Source organism: Ornithodoros turicata, chromosome 6 (genome assembly GCF_037126465.1).
Source record: "Ornithodoros turicata isolate Travis chromosome 6, ASM3712646v1, whole genome shotgun sequence".
Classification (NCBI taxonomy): domain Eukaryota; kingdom Metazoa; phylum Arthropoda; class Arachnida; order Ixodida; family Argasidae; genus Ornithodoros; species Ornithodoros turicata.
In genome coordinates, this window is record NC_088206.1 from 3,467,286 (window position 1) to 3,488,342 (window position 21,057).

The 21,057-nt window shown below is 41.9% G+C and overlaps 1 protein-coding gene across 10 annotated transcripts in view; it reads left to right on the plus strand.

Moving 5' to 3' along the window:
- The window catches only part of LOC135398831 (phosphatase and actin regulator 1-like), a 50,290-nt gene extending 45,292 nt beyond the window's left edge, over window positions 1-4,998 (plus strand). For all 10 annotated transcript variants that reach the window (XM_064630334.1, XM_064630335.1, XM_064630341.1 and 7 more), the window contains 5 exons: window positions 873-928; window positions 1,017-1,078; window positions 1,906-2,043; window positions 2,116-2,192; window positions 3,020-4,998. In XM_064630334.1, coding sequence (XP_064486404.1) covers window positions 873-928; window positions 1,017-1,078; window positions 1,906-2,043; window positions 2,116-2,192; window positions 3,020-3,035 — 349 coding nt within the window. In that variant the 3' untranslated portion in view covers window positions 3,036-4,998. The remainder of the gene's footprint in view (window positions 1-872; window positions 929-1,016; window positions 1,079-1,905; window positions 2,044-2,115; window positions 2,193-3,019) is intronic.
- The last annotated feature ends 16,059 nt before the right edge of the window (window positions 4,999-21,057 follow it).

The following is a 21,057-nucleotide window of genomic DNA, read 5'->3' on the forward strand; positions in this document are numbered from 1 at the left end:
AGCAGAACAGAACAGTCGCTTAACTGATCTTTTTGGACTTCAGTCCAAATTTTTAGTACAGCTAGGCGAATAGCAAAATTGTCATTGCAAATTGAATCGAATAGTTGTTGATGATGGTTTGAATGCAATGAACTCTCTAACTGATACATCCGCTATCCACAATCTTACTTTGACTTAAGGGGAGTTTCGACTTATCGAACCTGCCTCAAGTTTCATTGAAAATTGGCCCCCAAAATGTTGCACTGGCCAGTAAGATTGATTGACCAGTTGGGCATAATCCACTGCTGGCACTCAACAAAATCTTCAACTTTTTCGACAGAATTGTCAACAGCGTGCTTTTCGTTATTCCAAACTTCAAATCAATCTGTCCTTTTGATTTCTCACCTGCTTGGCTCTTATGACTTGACACGTCTTTGCAAGCGTGGGGATCTTCAGCTTTTGTTGCCTTAACGTTGAGAGGTACATGCTGCCCAAAACGACTGTTTTGAGTGCTATAAAAAAGTCTGTTAGGATTGTGCTTTTTCTTTTCATTTTTTTTCTTTCGAAACTGGTATTTTAGTTTTTGTTGCTGGTACGTACAGATTTTCGTCTACGGTAGAATCTAGGATGATACAAATCTCTCTCAGGGTCACGGAAAATACTATTCGCATTATCCGAAATCCATGTTAGTATCAGAATAAAATAGATGAGAATATCAGAGAGAAGGAATGGCGTAGTTGCTTTTTTTTTTTTTTTTTTTTTTTTTTTACTTTTGAGATTTCTACACAGGCCAAAGAGTTTCCATGTTTGTCTTTTATGCTGCCATTCTCTGGTGTCTCTTTAAGCTCTGTTACGAGCAATATATCTCTAACCTTGATGCATTGATGCTGTAGGAGGTTAAGTTTGCGACCGACTGCGGAGGAACTAGAGCAGAGGAACATTCTCAAATGTGAGTGTTGAAAGCATTTTGGGTTGAGTTCTCGTTAGAAATTTTACGGCGACATTGCGTTACGTAAAATGTGCACGTGTTCCTGCAGTTCAAACTGTGGAGGAATTGAAGAAGGAGAAAGAGCAGAAGAAAAAGGTTCTCATCAGAAAGGTGAGCCATACAAGTTTGCCTTTACAAACCCGTGTGTGACGCACAGACAAAGAAGTAAAGGAAACAAAATCTTTCTCTCCGCTACAGACGAGAGAGTTGATGAAACTGTGCACTCAAAAGAGGGACTAGGTCGCAGCACCGTCTGATGCGCAGTAATCAGTGTCTGGCGTTGCACGATCTGGCATGGTAGAAATGCGGGCTGTGGTAACAGAACGGTTCTCTCAGCCACCCTTGCTTCTCTGTGGTGTGTAAAGAGCACGGTTTTCCTGCAGCTTTCCGTGCACAACACAAAAGTGTGCCAAAACTATTTGCGCATCCCTAGTTTGGCACAAAAAATGCCAAAATGCAAAAAATACAGGCAAAAATGCAAAATTTTGTAATTTTCACACCCTCATTTTCGCGCCCAGATATCTGGCCCACACCTCTCAGCAACCGCAGTGATTGTTTTTCGCTTGCCACGCGTTTTTTTGCAATTCTGTCAGTGTCTGCTCTCTTCTCCTAGAGCTCTCTTCTCCTAGAGCTCTCTTCTCCCAGAGCTCTCTTCTCCCAGAGCTCTCTTCTCCCAGAGCTCTCTTCTCCCAGAGCTCTCGTATCATCCGAACCCTCATACATTGAAAGAGTAGGCATTCCGGCCGGGACCGGAAAATAATTCGTGTCATCCGTGATTATCGAGATTCTACTCTATGAATATTTTCCACCTGAAAAGATGCTCGGCACTTGATATCACCTCTGGCTACGAAAAAGGCAAAATCCGAAAACTCGAGGATCTGAGTTGGCAATGGTAACATCGTACTCAAAGACATTGCGCTTTCCCCTTTTCTTTGCAGCTGAGCTTCCGACCAACAATAGAGGAACTCAAGGAGAGGAAGATAATCCGCTTCAACGACTACGTGGAGGTGACGCAGGCTCAGGAATACGACCGTCGGGCGGACAAACCGTGGACGCGGCTCACGCCCAAGGATAAGGTCCGTGCCAGTTTCTGTTCCTTCCTTTCATTTTTTCAACCGCTCGTGACACCCACCCACTCTACGATGCAGGCAGCCATTCGGAAGGAGCTCAATGAGTTCAAGAGCATGGAGATGGAAGTCCACGAGGACAGCAGACACCTTACCAGGTACGAGAAGGTCACTCGGTGCCGCGCTTCCGTCCGTATTCAACGTGTGTAGACCATAGTTAGGGCCTAACTTTTTCGGGTTTTATTTTTGGCCAAATACGGGGGGTAAATATCGGGTGATATTTTTCATTTGAAAATTCGGGTTAAATCCCGTTACGGCATATTCTGTCGTCAGGAATTCGGGTGTATTCGGGTGATTTTTTTTTTAAATAAAAATTTGTCTTAACATGGAACTAATGTTTAGCAATGTTATCAAACTTTATTTTAATGCACGCTTATGAGTGTGCCACGCAACCCGGATGTTTTCGGGTAGATTTGGGTTAAACCCGAATTTTACAGATTTCGTTCGGGGGGTAAATATCGGGCGGATACGGGTTTAACCCTAAAAAGTCAGGCATACATAGTCGAGCTCTCTCTCGCATAGAGGGGCCAGTTAACTGCGGCATGAGAACACAGCATTGTGTGTTTTGTGCCGAAGTCGAGCTTTTTGGAACGCATCATGCAAATACTCTTGGCCTGCAAAAGTGTGCTCCTCCCTTTTCGACAAACCCACACGCCAAACCCCTTTCAAGGCCCACTTTTTCGCTGCCACGCAACATTTATTTATTCATTATATACTGCTAATCGCCTAATTTGTTGCTGTGTTCAAGCTGAATTGATGAGTTCTGTCCCCCTTCGGACTGAATCCTGCTCTGCTCCAGTTTCGGGTGTTTAAATTTCCGTCTGAACTGGGGGCGGAGCTTGAAAGATGCGCAAATTCTGTGTCCAACCCAGGCCTTGCTAACGTGTATCATCCACCCCACCCCCACCCCCGATAAAAAATACAGGTTCCACCGGCCATGAAAAAAGAGTCCTTGGAAATCTTCGAAGGTGCAGTCACTGCCGTTGGTAAGCTTGCTCACTTCTAAAGAGAACTGGGCCCATACGAAGCAACGAGCGACCCCTCCTTCCCTGCCTCGCACATTGTTTGAAACAGTCGTTCCGCTCCCAACGACAAACCCCCCCTGCTTCTTCAACGAAGCCCCAACGGTTGGAGGACCATACGAGGCGCTGGTCGTCACTCGACTGGGGTGCCCAGCGCGAGGCATTGTGGCGCCCTCTGTCTCGATGAAGGGTAGGCTGCAAAACTCTACTCCCTCAACATCACCTCCCCGCCTCGCCTCGCCTCGCCTCAGAGCTGGAGAGCGACCGAGCAACAAACCCTGTGTGTGTCCGTGTGTGTCCACGTGTCTTTTTTTTTGTTTCGACTGTTTTTGGCAGCACCTGCATCGAACCTTCACAAGGTGCAAGAACGTTTCATCGCCAGGAAAGTATTTTTTTGCGCATCCATTAACTTTTTTTTTTCTTTTCTTTTTTGTTTCTTGCTCCTGCTGTTAATTGTTGCAAGTGGAGCACAGAGAGGGAGAAAGAAAAAAAGAAAGTAACGAAAAGTGAAAAAAAAAAAAACACCGTTTTTTGCGAGTGCCTTTGTTAGAAATGGTGCACAGCGAGTATTTTGTGTTGTGCACGTATTGCCTAGTATTTCTTTGTTACCCCCCCCTGGCAGTCGTGCATCGTATGACTGATCCGCCGTACAAACCTGGACTACCAGTAAGACTTATCCGCAATTTCCCAAACCACTATAGAAAAAAAAATTGCGGAAAGAAAAAAAAAAAGTGCTCAAATTTTGCGGCACTTTAAGGATGTGGGCTTTGTAACTGGCTCCTACAGCTTGTGATTGTCAAAGGAAAAGCTTGCATCTGCTCTGATGCCCAGGTGACTTTAGGGGTGTCTTCCCCTGCAACTAAGTGTCCCATAACTTCAGACAATACTGTGGTCCCCCTGATGTTGAAAGGTGTGTTGGCAGAGCTGTATGAAGATTCCCATTATTAGTGATCCCACCCTGTATTATTGCCTTTAGAGGACGAAATGAAAATATTGATAATGTACTTGAAACAGTGCTGCCATGGTCAAGTGCTGTGGTTTTGGGCTGTCGCATGGTTCATTGGGTGACTCTATTTCTCGGAGTGTTCATTTCTTTCTTTTTCTTCTTTTTTTTTTATGGGGGGGGGGGTCCATTGTTATATTGTTTGACAGCATCCTACACATTCTTTAGGGATACTTAGTGACTATGCAAGTGAATGCCAGTGGTAAAAAGAGGTGCTGTGCTTCCACAATGCTGAGTGCTCCTAACTATACAAGGTGTCTCAACCAAAGTGCACTGAGGTTTAGAAACACAGTGCCCAGTATTTTTTTTTATTGCAGTGTATATTATTTGGTGCACCCGGTAGAATGGGTGCTTAGCATTGTGGAAGCATAGTGAGCTGGTTCTAAGAAAACTCTGACGTAGTGCTGCAAAATGATCAATACAATAAGAGTTTTTTTTGTTTTGTTTTTGGGAATGACTTATGCAGACCTGTTATATGCATATCAACACATTTGTACAAAAGACTACCGCTGACAGGAGACCGAATAGGGGTACGTGCATGAGCATGTAGCACTTGTACAGTTGTAACATTTTTTTAGCATTTGGACATGCCAAAGCTTGTACATACTTTTGTTTTCCGCATCGTTAGCACTGTCCTGTACATAGGTTGGCGCCTTGCAATCTGTACATAGGTTTTGTATATGGTTTGCTTGTTCAGTGAAGAGGTCAGGCTTGGGGATTTTTTTTTTTTAGCAAAATGTTTTAAGCATGTGAGACTATTTATTTTTTAGCAGACGTTTGTTGCAGTTGTTCAAGCCTGTTCTTTGCTTGTAGCTGCGCCTGTACATTCATTTGGTAGGTACAAAAGAAAAGAACAAATAAATGCTAAATCAAAAAGTCTCTTATGCTTTGTCTTTTAATGGCCGTTGCATCGCTTCAAGCATGCCACCACAATTGCAGGCTTTTTTTTTTCGTTTTTGCTGAGCGAAAGTAGGTGTGTTTCAGCACCAATTTTCTTTGCCACTGCGTTGTCAAAGTACTATGCCAAGAACTGCAGGGCGGGGCATCCTTTCAGTTTGTCTGTTTCAGGCTCCTCCATGCTGTGTTTAAAATGTGACTGCAAGAAGTGATATCTAATTTGAAGAGCTTTTTGTGGGTATTGCATGGTTTATAGTAGAGGCGGGACGAATCCAGAATTTTTCGAGTCTGAATCTAAGGAAGGTTCTACGAATCTTTCTAATCTTTTCTTTAAAAAGGGATTAAAAAGTAGGAAAAAAACACTTGTAGTGAAAAGTGTTTCGAAGCAGAATATGATACCTTTATTTAATGAAAAAAATTAAATGGTGCTTCAGTTTCAGGAGATAAATATACCCCCATATAGTTGTTCTTAAACGTAATTTATTTAACATGTTGTTCATCGACTACAAGAAACGCATAAATACAGTCTGAATTATTTCCATAAAACTAAGCAACAATCAAAAGCAAAACCAGGTTGACTTTTAAACTTGTCATGTAACAGTTCCTGCCTAAACTCCTCTCTAACATCCTCGCGAAGAAAGTGTGTAACTACCAGATGATGAATTACCTAGAATTCATTAACTCTTTAATAGGGGAAAGCGGGATAGCAGAGTGAGAGGCTCTCCTAATTGACAGCCATTCCACGTTTAAAAAATCCTGAAACACGCACCTGCGGTAAGATACCAATCCTCGAATTTTGATATGCAAATTAGCCGAAACTGAAAAAGCGTATCACCTTCGACGACGAAGGCTTATCTGTGCGGGAAAGCAGTGGTGGAGATGGTGATGGCCGTTGTCGGCCTCACCATCATCGTCGGCAACGTCACGACTGACGTCCTGGGGTCCCGCAGGTCGGCACCTCAGAGGCGGAGAGTTTTCATTTTCCCAGGGGGGGGCAAGGGCGCACCGCGAAATAAGTACTCTGGCGTGGGTGGGGGGGTGGGGGATATGTTTATTAAGAAAAAAAAAAGGTAAACCAAAGGTAAATATTTCTTCTGAAAGTGAGCTATTATTCAATTTGTTTTTCATTAAACAAAAATATCAAATTCTACTTCAAAACACTATTCAACTTTTCACTAGAAGTGTTTTTTACGCCTGGCTCTTTGACTCTTTTCCTTTTTTTAAAGAAATGATTCGAAAGATTCGAGAATTCGCAGAACCTTCCTTGGATTCGGGAAATTCTCGATTCGTCCCATCTCGACTAGCTTGCAAACGCGAAGGTGTGAGCAACCCTGTACAGCTGCTCTGCCCTGTGGTTAATTTTTGTTACTTCCTCTGTATATAGTGTATATATAAATTTATAGATATTGCTTCAATTTGACTTTTGCAGCCTGCGTATCAAAAGAGATTCAAAACAAACTAGGGCCCACAATTTTCACCTCATCTTCGTTGCAAATCGTGCAAGCCATTTGCTCGAGATTGCGGGATAACATCGGGCGAAAAGTGAAAGCGACAGGTTATCAGGTTGTCTTCCTTAGCTTATTTGATGACCCGTGTATCTTCCTTCAATCTCGAGGAGTGTCGCCATGTCCGTATTATCACCAGCTTGCTTGCATCCTGCTTTTATGTGCAAAGGCTTTCCTTTTTTTTTTTTTTCGTTGTTCGCTTAAGCCTTTCCTTTAAAAAAAAAAAAAAGACAGGTGCAGGGTAGAAAGGGTAGAAGCTCCTAGGTGGAGCACCAAAGGCAGGTTGGCTAACAGACGATTTTAAAAAGATGCTGGCGCCACCAAGCGCGTGGCGCAAAGCAGCATGGGAACTTTGAGGGACACTGCTCTGTCGTCTGCTTCGGTTAGGGTTTACCCCCCGGCTGACGCAGCTGCTGCTGCGCACACCGTGAATAATGTTGTTCTTCCTCTACCTCCGCCTCTGGCCGTCTCGTGATGCTCTGAGGCGCTCGAAGTTCCCATGAGCCCTTGCGCGCCACAGGTGGCGCTAGCTTTTCTAAAAAGGTGTATTGGAACTCCAGACCTAGAAGCTCTGCCTTGCAACCCAAGGCCCGACTTCTTACAATAAATCACAGGGCCAAATCGAGAAAATAAGTGCCATATTCGACGAAACAAGGTATTGTATTATATGGATTTGTTAACTGCTTTTGCCTATCGTCTATATGCCTCGTAACCTATGAAATGCTCACAGTATATTATTTAGTATAGGCGTTGTATATGTGATTGCTCTACGTTTCTCGAGCACCCTGTTTTTGGAGAACCTGCACTCGTTTAGCGGGTCATCGATCAAACTGTAGAGAGGTGCGATTTTGCAGCTGCAGTGATAAAAGTGGCAGGGTCACGAGGCAGTGTTTTTGTATGGAACGCTCTTGTTTCTACGCTATCAGCGTTGACTAGTACGTATTTTCAAGGTATATCCTAGAGCTTCGAATCATTATACGAAATAAAATTCTGCCTTTGTGAATACTTGCCTTGTTCTGAAGGTCGGTTACTGTTCTGGGGTGCACAGATCTTTTATTCCACCAAACTAGACCGACAACCAGATTATCAGAGACAAGATGAAAAGCCTGGTCTCTCCAGGACACAAGATACATATCTCAAATTGCAACCTTTTGAAAGACCAGCATTTCCTCGGATCCAGAAACTTCGCAATAAATCTCTCGAACGAAAATTCACCGAAACCAACTGGTCCACACCGCATGGAAAAGGCAGAGGAGCTTCAGCTCAGTTTGGAAAGTTTCACATTTGGAATCCAGAAAAACTGTAACCTAACTTCTTAGTGCCTTTCGAAGTTGCACTTCAACTACTAAGCAGAATATGCTTTTCCACAATAATTTATTAGCACATGCCCATTTGCAAGCCTTGTTTTTTACGGGCAAAATTTTGAGGGGTTTTTTTTTGCTACTTTTTCGCTAATAGCAAAGAAGGCGGGCCTAACCTTTTGCAGTTCTTTAGGGTCAAAATTCCAAAGTCTTTTTTAAAGCCCATAATCTCTGCTTACTCAGGTTGACTATATCTATGCTTCCAAAGCTTGTCGAAAGACATTCGAGATTCTTTGTTCGTAGACTAACAGACAAGAGACAGATAACAACAAACATGCGGTAACATAGTGAGGTCAGATTCCAGAACACATTCAGCTTATACGCATTCATCTCGAAAAGTCCAGTTCCTCCCAGGACGTCTTCCATAAGTACCAGGTGCCACGCCGCTCGACGAAGCACGTTACCCATCCTAGAGTAATAATGGACGAATATTATGTTCTTATCCAGCAGCAGTGGCGTAGCCACGGGGGGGCTAGGGGGGGCCCGAGCCCCCCCCCCCCCCTACCTGCCACCGACCGACCCACGCAAATCGTGCAAATCCGAGGAGAACATAATATAAGGGGGGGACACCACTGACACCATTTCACACCTCCCTGGAGGTGTTAAATCCGCCTACGCCAGGGACATCTGTTTTCTTTGACGGCTTTCCATCTGAGTCAGAACTCATGTCTTTCTTCCGTCTGGTTTTCTTCTTCGGTTTTTCATCAAACGAGTGTGACAATCGCGAAATTTCTTGCAGTTCACGGCGTCTATCTAAGCAGCACTCTTGAATGGTTTCAAAGATGAGCTTTTCAAAATACTTCCAATCTCGTGACACCACCTCATTGGTCATGACAGCCTATACATGTAATCGTATTCTGAACGTCCAAATAAATTATTTTCGTCTTTTTTTATTTCATCGCATTTTGAAATGTGCACAAGTACGTGTGTGTTGTCGCACCCAGAATCAGCGGGGGGGGGGGGACGAGTTTTCGTATCGAGCCCCCTCTACCTTGGAGGTCTGGCGACGCCACTGATTCTGAGCACTTTTATTTTTTTTTGCTGAGAATTGAAAAAAAGGTAAGGCTAACCCCTTGGTGTTTTCTGAGGCCAAATTTCCAAGGTGGTTCTAAACCTGCCATTCCACGTGCAAAATAAAGAGCACTTTCTACTGAGCATGTGTGCATAATTACAGCTCATTCTGAGCACTTTTATTTTTTTGCTGAAAATTGAAAAAAGGTAAGGCTAACCCCTTGGTGTTTTCTGAGGCCAAATTTCCAAGGTGGTTCTACACCGGCAATTCCACGTGCAAAATAAAGAGCACTTTCTACAGAGCATGTGTGCATAATTCCAGCTCATTCTGAGCACCTTTATTTTTTTGCTGAAAATTGAAAAAAAGTAAGGCTAACCCCTTGGTGTTTTCTGAGGCCAAATTTTCAAGTTTCTTCTACCCCTGCCATTCCACGTGCAAAATAAAGAGCACTTTCTACTGAGCATGTGTGCATAATTACAGCTCATTCTGAGCACTTTTATTTTTTTGCTGAAAATTGAAAAAAAGGTAAGGCTAACCCCTTGGTGTTTTCTGAAGCCAAATTTCCAAGGTGGTTCTAAACCTGCAATTCCACGTGCAAAATAAAGAGCACTTTCTACAGAGCATGTGTGCATAATTCCAGCTCATTCTGAGCACTTTTATTTTTTTGCTGAAAATTGAAAAAAAGGTAAGGCTAACCCCTTGGTGTTTTCTGAGGCCAAATTTCCAAGGTGGTTCTACCCCTGCCATTCCACGTGCAAAATAAAGAGCACTTTCTACTGAGCATGTGTGCATAATTACAGCTCATTCTGAGCACTTTTATTTTTTTGCTGAAAATTGAAAAAAAGGTAAGGCTAACCCCTTGGTGTTTTCTGAGGCCAAATTTCCAAGGTGGTTCTACCCCTGCCATTCCACGTGCAAAATAAAGAGCACTTTCTACTGAGCATGTGTGCATAATTACAGCTCATTCTGAGCACTTTTATTTTTTTGCTGAAAATTGAAAAAAAGGTAAGGCTAACCCCTTGGTGTTTTCTGAGGCCAAATTTCCAAGGTGGTTCTACCCCTGCCATTCCACGTGCAAAATAAAGAGCACTTTCTACTGAGCATGTGTGCATAATTACAGCTCATTCTGAGCACTTTTATTTTTTTGCTGAAAATTGAAAAAAAGGTAAGGCTAACCCCTTGGCGTTTTCTGAAGCCAAATTTCCAAGGTGGTTCTAAACCTGCCATTCCACGTGCAAAATAAAGAGCACTTTCTACTGAGCATGTGTGCATAATTACAGCTCATTCTGAGCACTTTTATTTTTTTGCTGAAAATTGAAAAAAGGTAAGGCTAACCCCTTGGTGTTTTCTGAGGCCAAATTTCCAAGGTGGTTCTACCCCTGCAATTCCACGTGCAAAATAAAGAGCACTTTCTACTGAGCATGTGTGCATAATTACAGCTCATTCTGAGCACTTTTATTTTTTTTGCTGAAAATTGAAAAAAGGTAAGGCTAACCCCTTGGTGTTTTCTGAGGCCAAATTTCCAAGGTGGTTCTACCCCTGCAATTCCACGTGCAAAATAAAGAGCACTTTCTACTGAGCATGTGTGCATAATTACAGCTCATTCTGAGCACTTTTATTTTTTTTTTGCTGAAAATTGAAAAAAAGGTAAGGCTAACCCCTTGGTGTTTTCTGAGGCCAAATTTCCAAGGTGGTTCTACCCCTGCAATTCCACGTGCAAAATAAAGAGCACTTTCTACTGAGCATGTGTGCATAATTACAGCTCATTCTGAGCACTTTTATTTTTTTGCTGAAAATTGAAAAAAGGTAAGGCTAACCCCTTGGTGTTTTCTGAGGCCAAATTTTCAAGTTTCTTCTACCCCTGCAATTCCACGTGCAAAATAAAGAGCACTTTCTACTGAGCATGTGTGCATAATTACAGCTCATTCTGAGCACTTTTATTTTTTTTTTTGCTGAAAATTGAAAAAAAGGTAAGGCTAACCCCTTGGTGTTTTCTGAGGCCAAATTTCCAAGGTGGTTCTACCCCTGCAATTCCACGTGCAAAATAAAGAGCACTTTCTACTGAGCATGTGTGCATAATTACAGCTCATTCTGAGCACTTTTATTTTTTTTTGCTGAAAATTGAAAAAAAGGTAAGGCTAACCCCTTGGTGTTTTCTGAGGCCAAATTTCCAAGGTGGTTCTACCCCTGCAATTCCACGTGCAAAATAAAGAGCACTTTCTACTGAGCATGTGTGCATAATTACAGCTCATTCTGAGCACTTTTATTTTTTTGCTGAAAATTGAAAAAAGGTAAGGCTAACCCCTTGGTGTTTTCTGAGGCCAAATTTTCAAGTTTCTTCTACCCCTGCCATTCCACGTGCAAAATAAAGAGCACTTTCTACTGAGCATGTGTGCATAATTACAGCTCATTCTGAGCACTTTTATTTTTTGCTGAAAATTGAAAAAAAGGTAAGGCTAACCCCTTGGCGTTTTCTGAAGCCAAATTTCCAAGGTGGTTCTAAACCTGCAATTCCACGTGCAAAATAAAGAGCACTTTCTACTGAGCATGTGTGCATAATTCCAGCTCATTCTGAGCACTTTTATTTTTTTGCTGAAAATTGAAAAAAAGGTAAGGCTAACCCCTTGGTGTTTTCTGAGGCCAAATTTCCAAGGTGGTTCTACCCCTGCCATTCCACGTGCAAAATAAAGAGCACTTTCTACTGAGCATGTGTGCATAATTACAGCTCATTCTGAGCACTTTTATTTTTTTGCTGAAAATTGAAAAAAAGGTAAGGCTAACCCCTTGGCGTTTTCTGAAGCCAAATTTCCAAGGTGGTTCTAAACCTGCCATTCCACGTGCAAAATAAAGAGCACTTTCTACTGAGCATGTGTGCATAATTACAGCTCATTCTGAGCACTTTTATTTTTTTGCTGAAAATTAAAAAAAAGGTAAGGCTAACCCCTTGGCGTTTTCTGAGGCCAAATTTCCAAGGTGGTTCTACCCCTGCAATTCCACGTGCAAAATAAAGAGCACTTTCTACTGAGCATGTGTGCATAATTACAGCTCATTCTGAGCACTTTTTTTTTTTGCTGAAAATTGAAAAAAAGGTAAGGCTAACCCCTTGGTGTTTTCTGAGGCCAAATTTCCAAGGTGGTTCTACCCCTGCAATTCCACGTGCAAAATAAAGAGCACTTTCTACTGAGCATGTGTGCATAATTACAGCTCATTCTGAGCACTTTTATTTTTTTGCTGAAAATTGAAAAAAGGTAAGGCTAACCCCTTGGTGTTTTCTGAGGCCAAATTTTCAAGTTTCTTCTACCCCTGCAATTCCACGTGCAAAATAAAGAGCACTTTCTACTGAGCATGTGTGCATAATTACAGCTCATTCTGAGCACTTTTATTTTTTTTTGCTGAAAATTGAAAAAAAGGTAAGGCTAACCCCTTGGTGTTTTCTGAGGCCAAATTTCCAAGGTGGTTCTACCCCTGCAATTCCACGTGCAAAATAAAGAGCACTTTCTACTGAGCATGTGTGCATAATTACAGCTCATTCTGAGCACTTTTATTTTTTTTTGCTGAAAATTGAAAAAAAGGTAAGGCTAACCCCTTGGTGTTTTCTGAGGCCAAATTTCCAAGGTGGTTCTACCCCTGCAATTCCACGTGCAAAATAAAGAGCACTTTCTACTGAGCATGTGTGCATAATTACAGCTCATTCTGAGCACTTTTATTTTTTTGCTGAAAATTGAAAAAAGGTAAGGCTAACCCCTTGGTGTTTTCTGAGGCCAAATTTTCAAGTTTCTTCTACCCCTCCCATTCCACGTGCAAAATAAAGAGCACTTTCTACTGAGCATGTGTGCATAATTACAGCTCATTCTGAGCACTTTTATTTTTTTGCTGAAAATTGAAAAAAAGGTAAGGCTAACCCCTTGGCGTTTTCTGAAGCCAAATTTCCAAGGTGGTTCTAAACCTGCAATTCCACGTGCAAAATAAAGAGCACTTTCTACTGAGCATGTGTGCATAATTCCAGCTCATTCTGAGCACTTTTATTTTTTTGCTGAAAATTGAAAAAAAGGTAAGGCTAACCCCTTGGTGTTTTCTGAGGCCAAATTTCCAAGGTGGTTCTACCCCTGCCATTCCACGTGCAAAATAAAGAGCACTTTCTACTGAGCATGTGTGCATAATTACAGCTCATTCTGAGCACTTTTATTTTTTTGCTGAAAATTGAAAAAAAGGTAAGGCTAACCCCTTGGCGTTTTCTGAAGCCAAATTTCCAAGGTGGCTCTAAACCTGCAATTCCACGTGCAAAATAAAGAGCACTTTCTACTGAGCACTTTTATTTTTTTGCTGAAAATTGAAAAAAAGGTAAGGCTAACCCCTTGGCGTTTTCTGAAGCCAAATTTCCAAGGTGGTTCTACCCCTGCAATTCCACGTGCAAAATAAAGAGCACTTTCTACTGAGCATGTGTGCATAATTACAGCTCATTCTGAGCACTTTTATTTTTTTGCTGAAAATTGAAAAAAAGGTAAGGCTAACCCCTTGGCGTTTTCTGAAGCCAAATTTCCAAGGTGGTTCTAAACCTGCCATTCCACGTGCAAAATAACGAGCACTTTCTACCGAGCATGTGTGCATAATTCCAGCTCATTCTGAGCACTTTTATTTTTTTGCTGAAAATTGAAAAAAAAGTAAGGCTAACCCCTTGGTGTTTTCTGAGGCCAAATTTCCAAGGTGGTTCTACCCCTGCAATTCCACGTGCAAAATAAAGAGCACTTTCTACTGAGCATGTGTGCATAATTACAGCTCATTCTGAGCACTTTTATTTTTTTGCTGAAAATTGAAAAAAAAGGTAAGGCTAACCCCTTGGCGTTTTCTGAAGCCAAATTTCCAAGGTGGTTCTAAACCTACAATTCCAGGTGCAAAATAAAGAGCAGTTTCTACTGAGCACTTTTATTTTTTTGCTGAAAATTGAAAAAAAGGTAAGGCTAACCCCTTGGCGTTTTCTGAAGCCAAATTTCCAAGGTGGTTCTACCCCTGCAATTCCACGTGCAAAATAAAGAGCACTTTCTACTGAGCATGTGTGCATAATTACAGCTCATTCTGAGCACTTTTATTTTTTTGCTGAAAATTGAAAAAAAGGTAAGGCTAACCCCTTGGTGTTTTCTGAGGCCAAATTTCCAAGGTGGTTCTACCCCGGCAATTCCACGTGCAAAATAAAGAGCACTTTCTACCGAGCATGTGTGCATAATTCCAGCTCATTCTGAGCACTTTTATTTTTTTGCTGAAAATTGAAAAAAAGTAAGGCTAACCCCTTGGTGTTTTCTGAGGCAAAATTTCCAAGGTGGTTCTACCCCTGCAATTCCACGTGCAAAATAAAGAGCACTTTCTACCGAGCATGTGTGCATAATTACTGCTCATTCTGAGCACTTTTATTTTTTTGCTGAAAATTGAAAAAAAGGTAAGGCTAACCCCTTGGTGTTTTCTGAGGACAAATTTTCAAGTTTCTTCTACCCCTGCCATACCACGTGCAAAATAAAGAGCACTTTCTACCGAGCATGTGTGCATAATTCCAGCTCATTCTGAGCACTTTTATTTTATTTTTTTTTGGTGAGAATTGAAAAAAAGGTAAGGCTAACCCCTGGTGTTTTCTGAGGCCAAATTTCCAAGGTGGTTCTACCCCTGCCATTCCACGTGCAAAATAACGAGCACTTTCTACTGAGCATGTGTGCATAATTCCAGCTCATTCTGAGCAATTTTATTTTTTGCTGAAAATTGAAAAAAAGGTAAGGCTAACCCCTTGGTGTTTTCTGAGGCCAAATTTTCAAGTTTCTTCTACCCCTGCCATTCCACGTGCAAAATAAAGAGCACTTTCTACCGAGCATGTGTGCATAATTCCAGCTCATTCTGAGCACTTTTATTTTTTTGCTGAAAATTGAAAAAAAGGTAAGGCTAACCCCTTGGTGTTTTCTGAGGCCAAATTTCCAAGGTGGTTCTACCCCGGCAATTCCACGTGCAAAATAAAGAGCACTTTCTACAGAGCATGTGTGCATAATTCCAGCTCATTCTGAGCACTTTTATTTTTTTGCTGAAAATTGAAAAAAAGGTAAGGCTAACCCCTTGGCGTTTTCTGAAGCCAAATTTCCAAGGTGGTTCTAAACCTGCAATTCCACGTGCAAAATAAAGAGCACTTTCTACTGAGCATGTGTGCATAATTCCAGCTCATTCTGAGCACTTTTATTTTTTTGCTGAAAATTGAAAAAAAGGTAAGGCTAACCCCTTGGTGTTTTCTGAGGCCAAATTTCCAAGGTGGTTCTACCCTTGCCATTCCACGTGCAAAATAAAGAGCACTTTCTACTGAGCATGTGTGCATAATTACAGCTCATTCTGAGCACTTTTATTTTTTTGCTGAAAATTGAAAAAAAGGTAAGGCTAACCCCTTGGTGTTTTCTGAGGCCAAATTTCCAAGGTGGTTCTACCCCTGCCATTCCACGTGCAAAATAAAGAGCACTTTCTACCGAGCATGTGTGCATAATTCCAGCTCATTCTGAGCACTTTTATTTTTTTGCTGAAAATTGAAAAAAAGGTAAGGCTAACCCCTTGGTGTTTTCTGAGGACAAATTTTCAAGTTTCTTCTACCCCTGCCATACCACGTGCAAAATAAAGAGCACTTTCTACCGAGCATGTGTGCATAATTCCAGCTCATTCTGAGCACTTTTATTTTATTTTTTTTTGGTGAGAATTGAAAAAAAGGTAAGGCTAACCCCTGGTGTTTTCTGAGGCCAAATTTCCAAGGTGGTTCTACCCCTGCCATTCCACGTGCAAAATAACGAGCACTTTCTACTGAGCATGTGTGCATAATTCCAGCTCATTCTGAGCAATTTTATTTTTTGCTGAAAATTGAAAAAAAGGTAAGGCTAACCCCTTGGTGTTTTCTGAGGCCAAATTTTCAAGTTTCTTCTACCCCTGCCATTCCACGTGCAAAATAAAGAGCACTTTCTACCGAGCATGTGTGCATAATTCCAGCTCATTCTGAGCACTTTTATTTTTTTGCTGAAAATTGAAAAAAAGGTAAGGCTAACCCCTTGGTGTTTTCTGAGGCCAAATTTCCAAGGTGGTTCTACCCCGGCAATTCCACGTGCAAAATAAAGAGCACTTTCTACAGAGCATGTGTGCATAATTCCAGCTCATTCTGAGCACTTTTATTTTTTTGCTGAAAATTGAAAAAAAGGTAAGGCTAACCCCTTGGCGTTTTCTGAAGCCAAATTTCCAAGGTGGTTCTAAACCTGCAATTCCACGTGCAAAATAAAGAGCACTTTCTACTGAGCATGTGTGCATAATTCCAGCTCATTCTGAGCACTTTTATTTTTTTGCTGAAAATTGAAAAAAAGGTAAGGCTAACCCCTTGGTGTTTTCTGAGGCCAAATTTTCAAGTTTCTTCTACCCCTGCCATTCCACGTGCAAAATAAAGAGCACTTTCTACCGAGCATGTGTGCATAATTCCAGCTCATTCTGAGCACTTTTATTTTATTTTTTTTGCTGAAAATTGAAAAAAAGGTAAGGCTAACCCCTGGTGTTTTCTGAGGCCAAATTTCCAAGGTGGTTCTACCCCTGCCATTCCACGTGCAAAATAACGAGCACTTTCTACTGAGCATGTGTGCATAATTCCAGCTCATTCTGAGCACTTTTATTTTTTTGCTGAAAATTGAAAAAAAGGTAAGGCTAACCCCTTGGTGTTTTCTGAGGCCAAATTTCCAAGGTGGTTCTACCCCGGCAATTCCACGTGCAAAATAAAGAGCACTTTCTACAGAGCATGTGTGCATAATTCCAGCTCATTCTGAGCACTTTTATTTTTTTGCTGAAAATTGAAAAAAAGGTAAGGCTAACCCCTTGGCGTTTTCTGAAGCCAAATTTCCAAGGTGGCTCTAAACCTGCAATTCCACGTGCAAAATAAAGAGCACTTTCTACTGAGCACTTTTATTTTTTTGCTGAAAATTGAAAAAAAGGTAAGGCTAACCCCTTGGCGTTTTCTGAAGCCAAATTTCCAAGGTGGTTCTAAACCTGCAATTCCACGTGCAAAATAAAGAGCACTTTCTACTGAGCATGTGTGCATAATTACAGCTCATTCTGAGCACTTTTATTTTTTTGCTGAAAATTGAAAAAAAGGTAAGGCTAACCCCTTGGCGTTTTCTGAAGCCAAATTTCCAAGGTGGTTCTAAACCTGCCATTCCACGTGCAAAATAACGAGCACTTTCTACCGAGCATGTGTGCATAATTCCAGCTCATTCTGAGCACTTTTATTTTTTTGCTGAAAATTGAAAAAAAGGTAAGGCTAACCCCTTGGCGTTTTCTGAAGCCAAATTTCCAAGGTGGTTCTAAACCTGCAATTCCACGTGCAAAATAAAGAGCACTTTCTACTGAGCATGTGTGCATAATTCCAGCTCATTCTGAGCACTTTTATTTTTTTGCTGAAAATTGAAAAAAAGGTAAGGCTAACCCCTTGGTGTTTTCTGAGGCCAAATTTCCAAGGTGGTTCTACCCTTGCCATTCCACGTGCAAAATAAAGAGCACTTTCTACTGAGCATGTGTGCATAATTACAGCTCATTCTGAGCACTTTTATTTTTTTGCTGAAAATTGAAAAAAAGGTAAGGCTAACCCCTTGGTGTTTTCTGAGGCCAAATTTCCAAGGTGGTTCTACCCCGGCAATTCCACGTGCAAAATAAAGAGCACTTTCTACCGAGCATGTGTGCATAATTCCAGCTCATTCTGAGCACTTTTATTTTTTTGCTGAAAATTGAAAAAAAAGTAAGGCTAACCCCTTGGTGTTTTCTGAGGCCAAATTTCCAAGGTGGTTCTACCCCTGCAATTCCACGTGCAAAATAAAGAGCACTTTCTACTGAGCATGTGTGCATAATTACAGCTCATTTTGAGCACTTTTATTTTTTTGCTGAAAATTGAAAAAAAAGGTAAGGCTAACCCCTTGGCGTTTTCTGAAGCCAAATTTCCAAGGTGGTTCTAAACCTACAATTCCACGTGCAAAATAAAGAGCACTTTCTACTGAGCACTTTTATTTTTTTGCTGAAAATTGAAAAAAAGGTAAGGCTAACCCCTTGGTGTTTTCTGAGGCCAAATTTCCAAGGTGGTTCTACCCCTGCCATTCCACGTGCAAAATAAAGAGCACTTTCTACCGAGCATGTGTGCATAATTCCAGCTCATTGTGAGCACTTTTATTTTTTTTGCTGAAAATTGAAAAAAAGGTAAGGCTAACCCCTTGGTGTTTTCTGAGGCCAAATTTCCAAGGTGGTTCTACCCCGGCAATTCCACGTGCAAAATAAAGAGCACTTTCTACTGAGCATGTGTGCATAATTCCAGCTCATTCTGAGCACTTTTATTTTTTTGCTGAAAATTGAAAAAAAGTAAGGCTAACCCCTTGGTGTTTTCTGAGGCAAAATTTCCAAGGTGGTTCTACCCCTGCAATTCCACGTGCAAAATAAAGAGCACTTTCTACCGAGCATGTGTGCATAATTACTGCTCATTCTGAGCACTTTTATTTTTTTGCTGAAAATTGAAAAAAAGGTAAGGCTAACCCCTTGGTGTTTTCTGAGGCCAAATTTCCAAGGTGGTTCTACCCCGGCAATTCCACGTGCAAAATAAAGAGCACTTTCTACCGAGCATGTGTGCATAATTCCAGCTCATTCTGAGCACTTTTATTTTTTTGCTGAAAATTGAAAAAAAGGTAAGGCTAACCCCTTGGTGTTTTCTGAGGACAAATTTTCAAGTTTCTTCTACCCCTGCCATACCACGTGCAAAATAAAGAGCACTTTCTACCGAGCATGTGTGCATAATTCCAGCTCATTCTGAGCACTTTTATTTTATTTTTTTTGCTGAGAATTGAAAAAAAGGTAAGGCTAACCCCTGGTGTTTTCTGAGGCCAAATTTCCAAGGTGGTTCTACCCCTGCCATTCCACGTGCAAAATAACGAGCACTTTCTACTGAGCATGTGTGCATAATTCCAGCTCATTCTGAGCAATTTTATTTTTTGCTGAAAATTGAAAAAAAGGTAAGGCTAACCCCTTGGTGTTTTCTGAGGCCAAATTTTCAAGTTTCTTCTACCCCTGCCATTCCACGTGCAAAATAAAGAGCACTTTCTACCGAGCATGTGTGCATAATTCCAGCTCATTCTGAGCACTTTTATTTTATTTTTTTTGCTGAAAATTGAAAAAAAGGTAAGGCTAACCCCTGGTGTTTTCTGAGGCCAAATTTTCAAGTTTCTTCTACCCCTGCCATTCCACGTGCAAAATAAAGAGCACTTTCTACCGAGCATGTGTGCATAATTCCAGCTCATTCTGAGCAGTGGCGTAGCCACGGGGGGGCTACGGGGGGGCCCGAGCCCCCCCCCCCTACCTGCCACCGACCGACCCACGCAAATCGTGCAAGTCCGAGGAGAACATAATATAAGGGGGGGGACACCATTGACACCATTTCACACCTCCCTGGAGGTGTTAAATCCGCCTACGCCAGGGACATCTGTTTTCTTTGACGGCTTTCCATCTGAGTCAGAACTCATGTCTTTCTTCCGTCTGGTTTTCTTCTTCGGTTTTTCATCAAACAAGTGTGACAATCGCGAAAGTTCTTGCAGTTCACGGCGTCTATCTAAGCAGCACTCTTGAATGGTTTCAAAGATGAGCTTCTCAAAATACTTCCAATCTCGTGACACCACCTCGTTGGTCATGACAGCCTATACATGTAATCGTATTCTGAACGTCCAAATAAATTATTTTCGTCTTTTTTATTTCATCGCATTTTGAAATGTGCACAAGTACGTGTGTGTTGTCGCACCCAGAATCAGCGGGGGGGGGGGGCGAGTTTTCGTATCGAGCCCCCTCTACCTTGGAGGTCTGGCGACGCCACTGTCCAGAAGTATAGCTTGTCGAATCTTCGCTCATTGAAGCTGATGTTCTTTGCAATATCTTCATGCCCCATTCCGATAGCGTGCGCCAACTGACCAATAACGTTGGCCTTATGGTAGGTATCTTCAGAGACGTATGGTACAGCTCCGATAATATCCGACCGGGCATGATGATAACGCGACCGGAGCAGTACGAATGGTAGGTGTTCGCCGGATGCAGGTGATAAGGAACATAGAAAAGGTCGTTGACATCTCTATGCACTGGCGCCTGATTCCATACCAGGCAGTGCATGAACCTGTCCTGTGGATAAACTCGACGAACGAACGGAAATATCGTCATCGAGCTTGATAACGTGCTTGACATTGGGACAGTGAATGGCCATCCAACGAATTCGTTGACTGGGTCGCTGGGCCGAGCTAATTGGCTATAACACCCTCAGATGATACGAACACACACACACACACATACTGCGTTCCTGGCAGCGCGTGAGCATCGTAGCATATCGTAGTGCCGCTCATTACGAAACACGCTCTTGGCTACGACGCTGTGCAGGTGCACACGAGCAACGACGCTAGGATTGAACCCCAGAAGGAAGCCCCAGGAGGCGTGGTTGTGAAGACGACCGGAATGCCTTCCGAGCGATTCTTCATAGAACACGAGTTGTAACAAAAGAACCAGTATTTCTTACTTGGTTACGCTGGTTTACGCCCCTTGGTTACTAAATTGCTTACGCCCGGTTTCACCAACACGTTTGAACCGAGATCAACGGTCCCGGAATTTAACGCGTAACTCGCTGCATCACTAAAGGGAGTTTTTGTCACTGAAACATTCATCACGTCACCAACTAACGTTTGCAAAAAAAGAAGTGAGTGTTAACATATCAAGTTTTATCAACCTTTGATCTCGGTTCAAAGTTAACCTGCCTTGGTGAAAGCAAGCCTAATTAGTTGTGTGTGTGACAGTCTGTGTGGACAGTGTGCGTGAGTGACTGACTAAGTGTATTTGTTTCTTATTGTCGTTAGTCATTTTCGCTTTTCAAGGTGATCCGGAGTAGCTGGCTCTCGTAATGAGTGCCTATATACTTCTGAATTTTTTTCTTCTCAACTCAATTCAACTCAACTATAGTTATACCGCGTTGGTTTAAAAAAAAATTGTACTCGCAAACACAGCTGTGACATTGATCCCGTGGTAGGAAACATACCTGGAATCACGAAATTAATAATTAATTAATAACTTCGCAAATGCGATTCACGAAAATTAATACGTACATCGCGAACAAAAA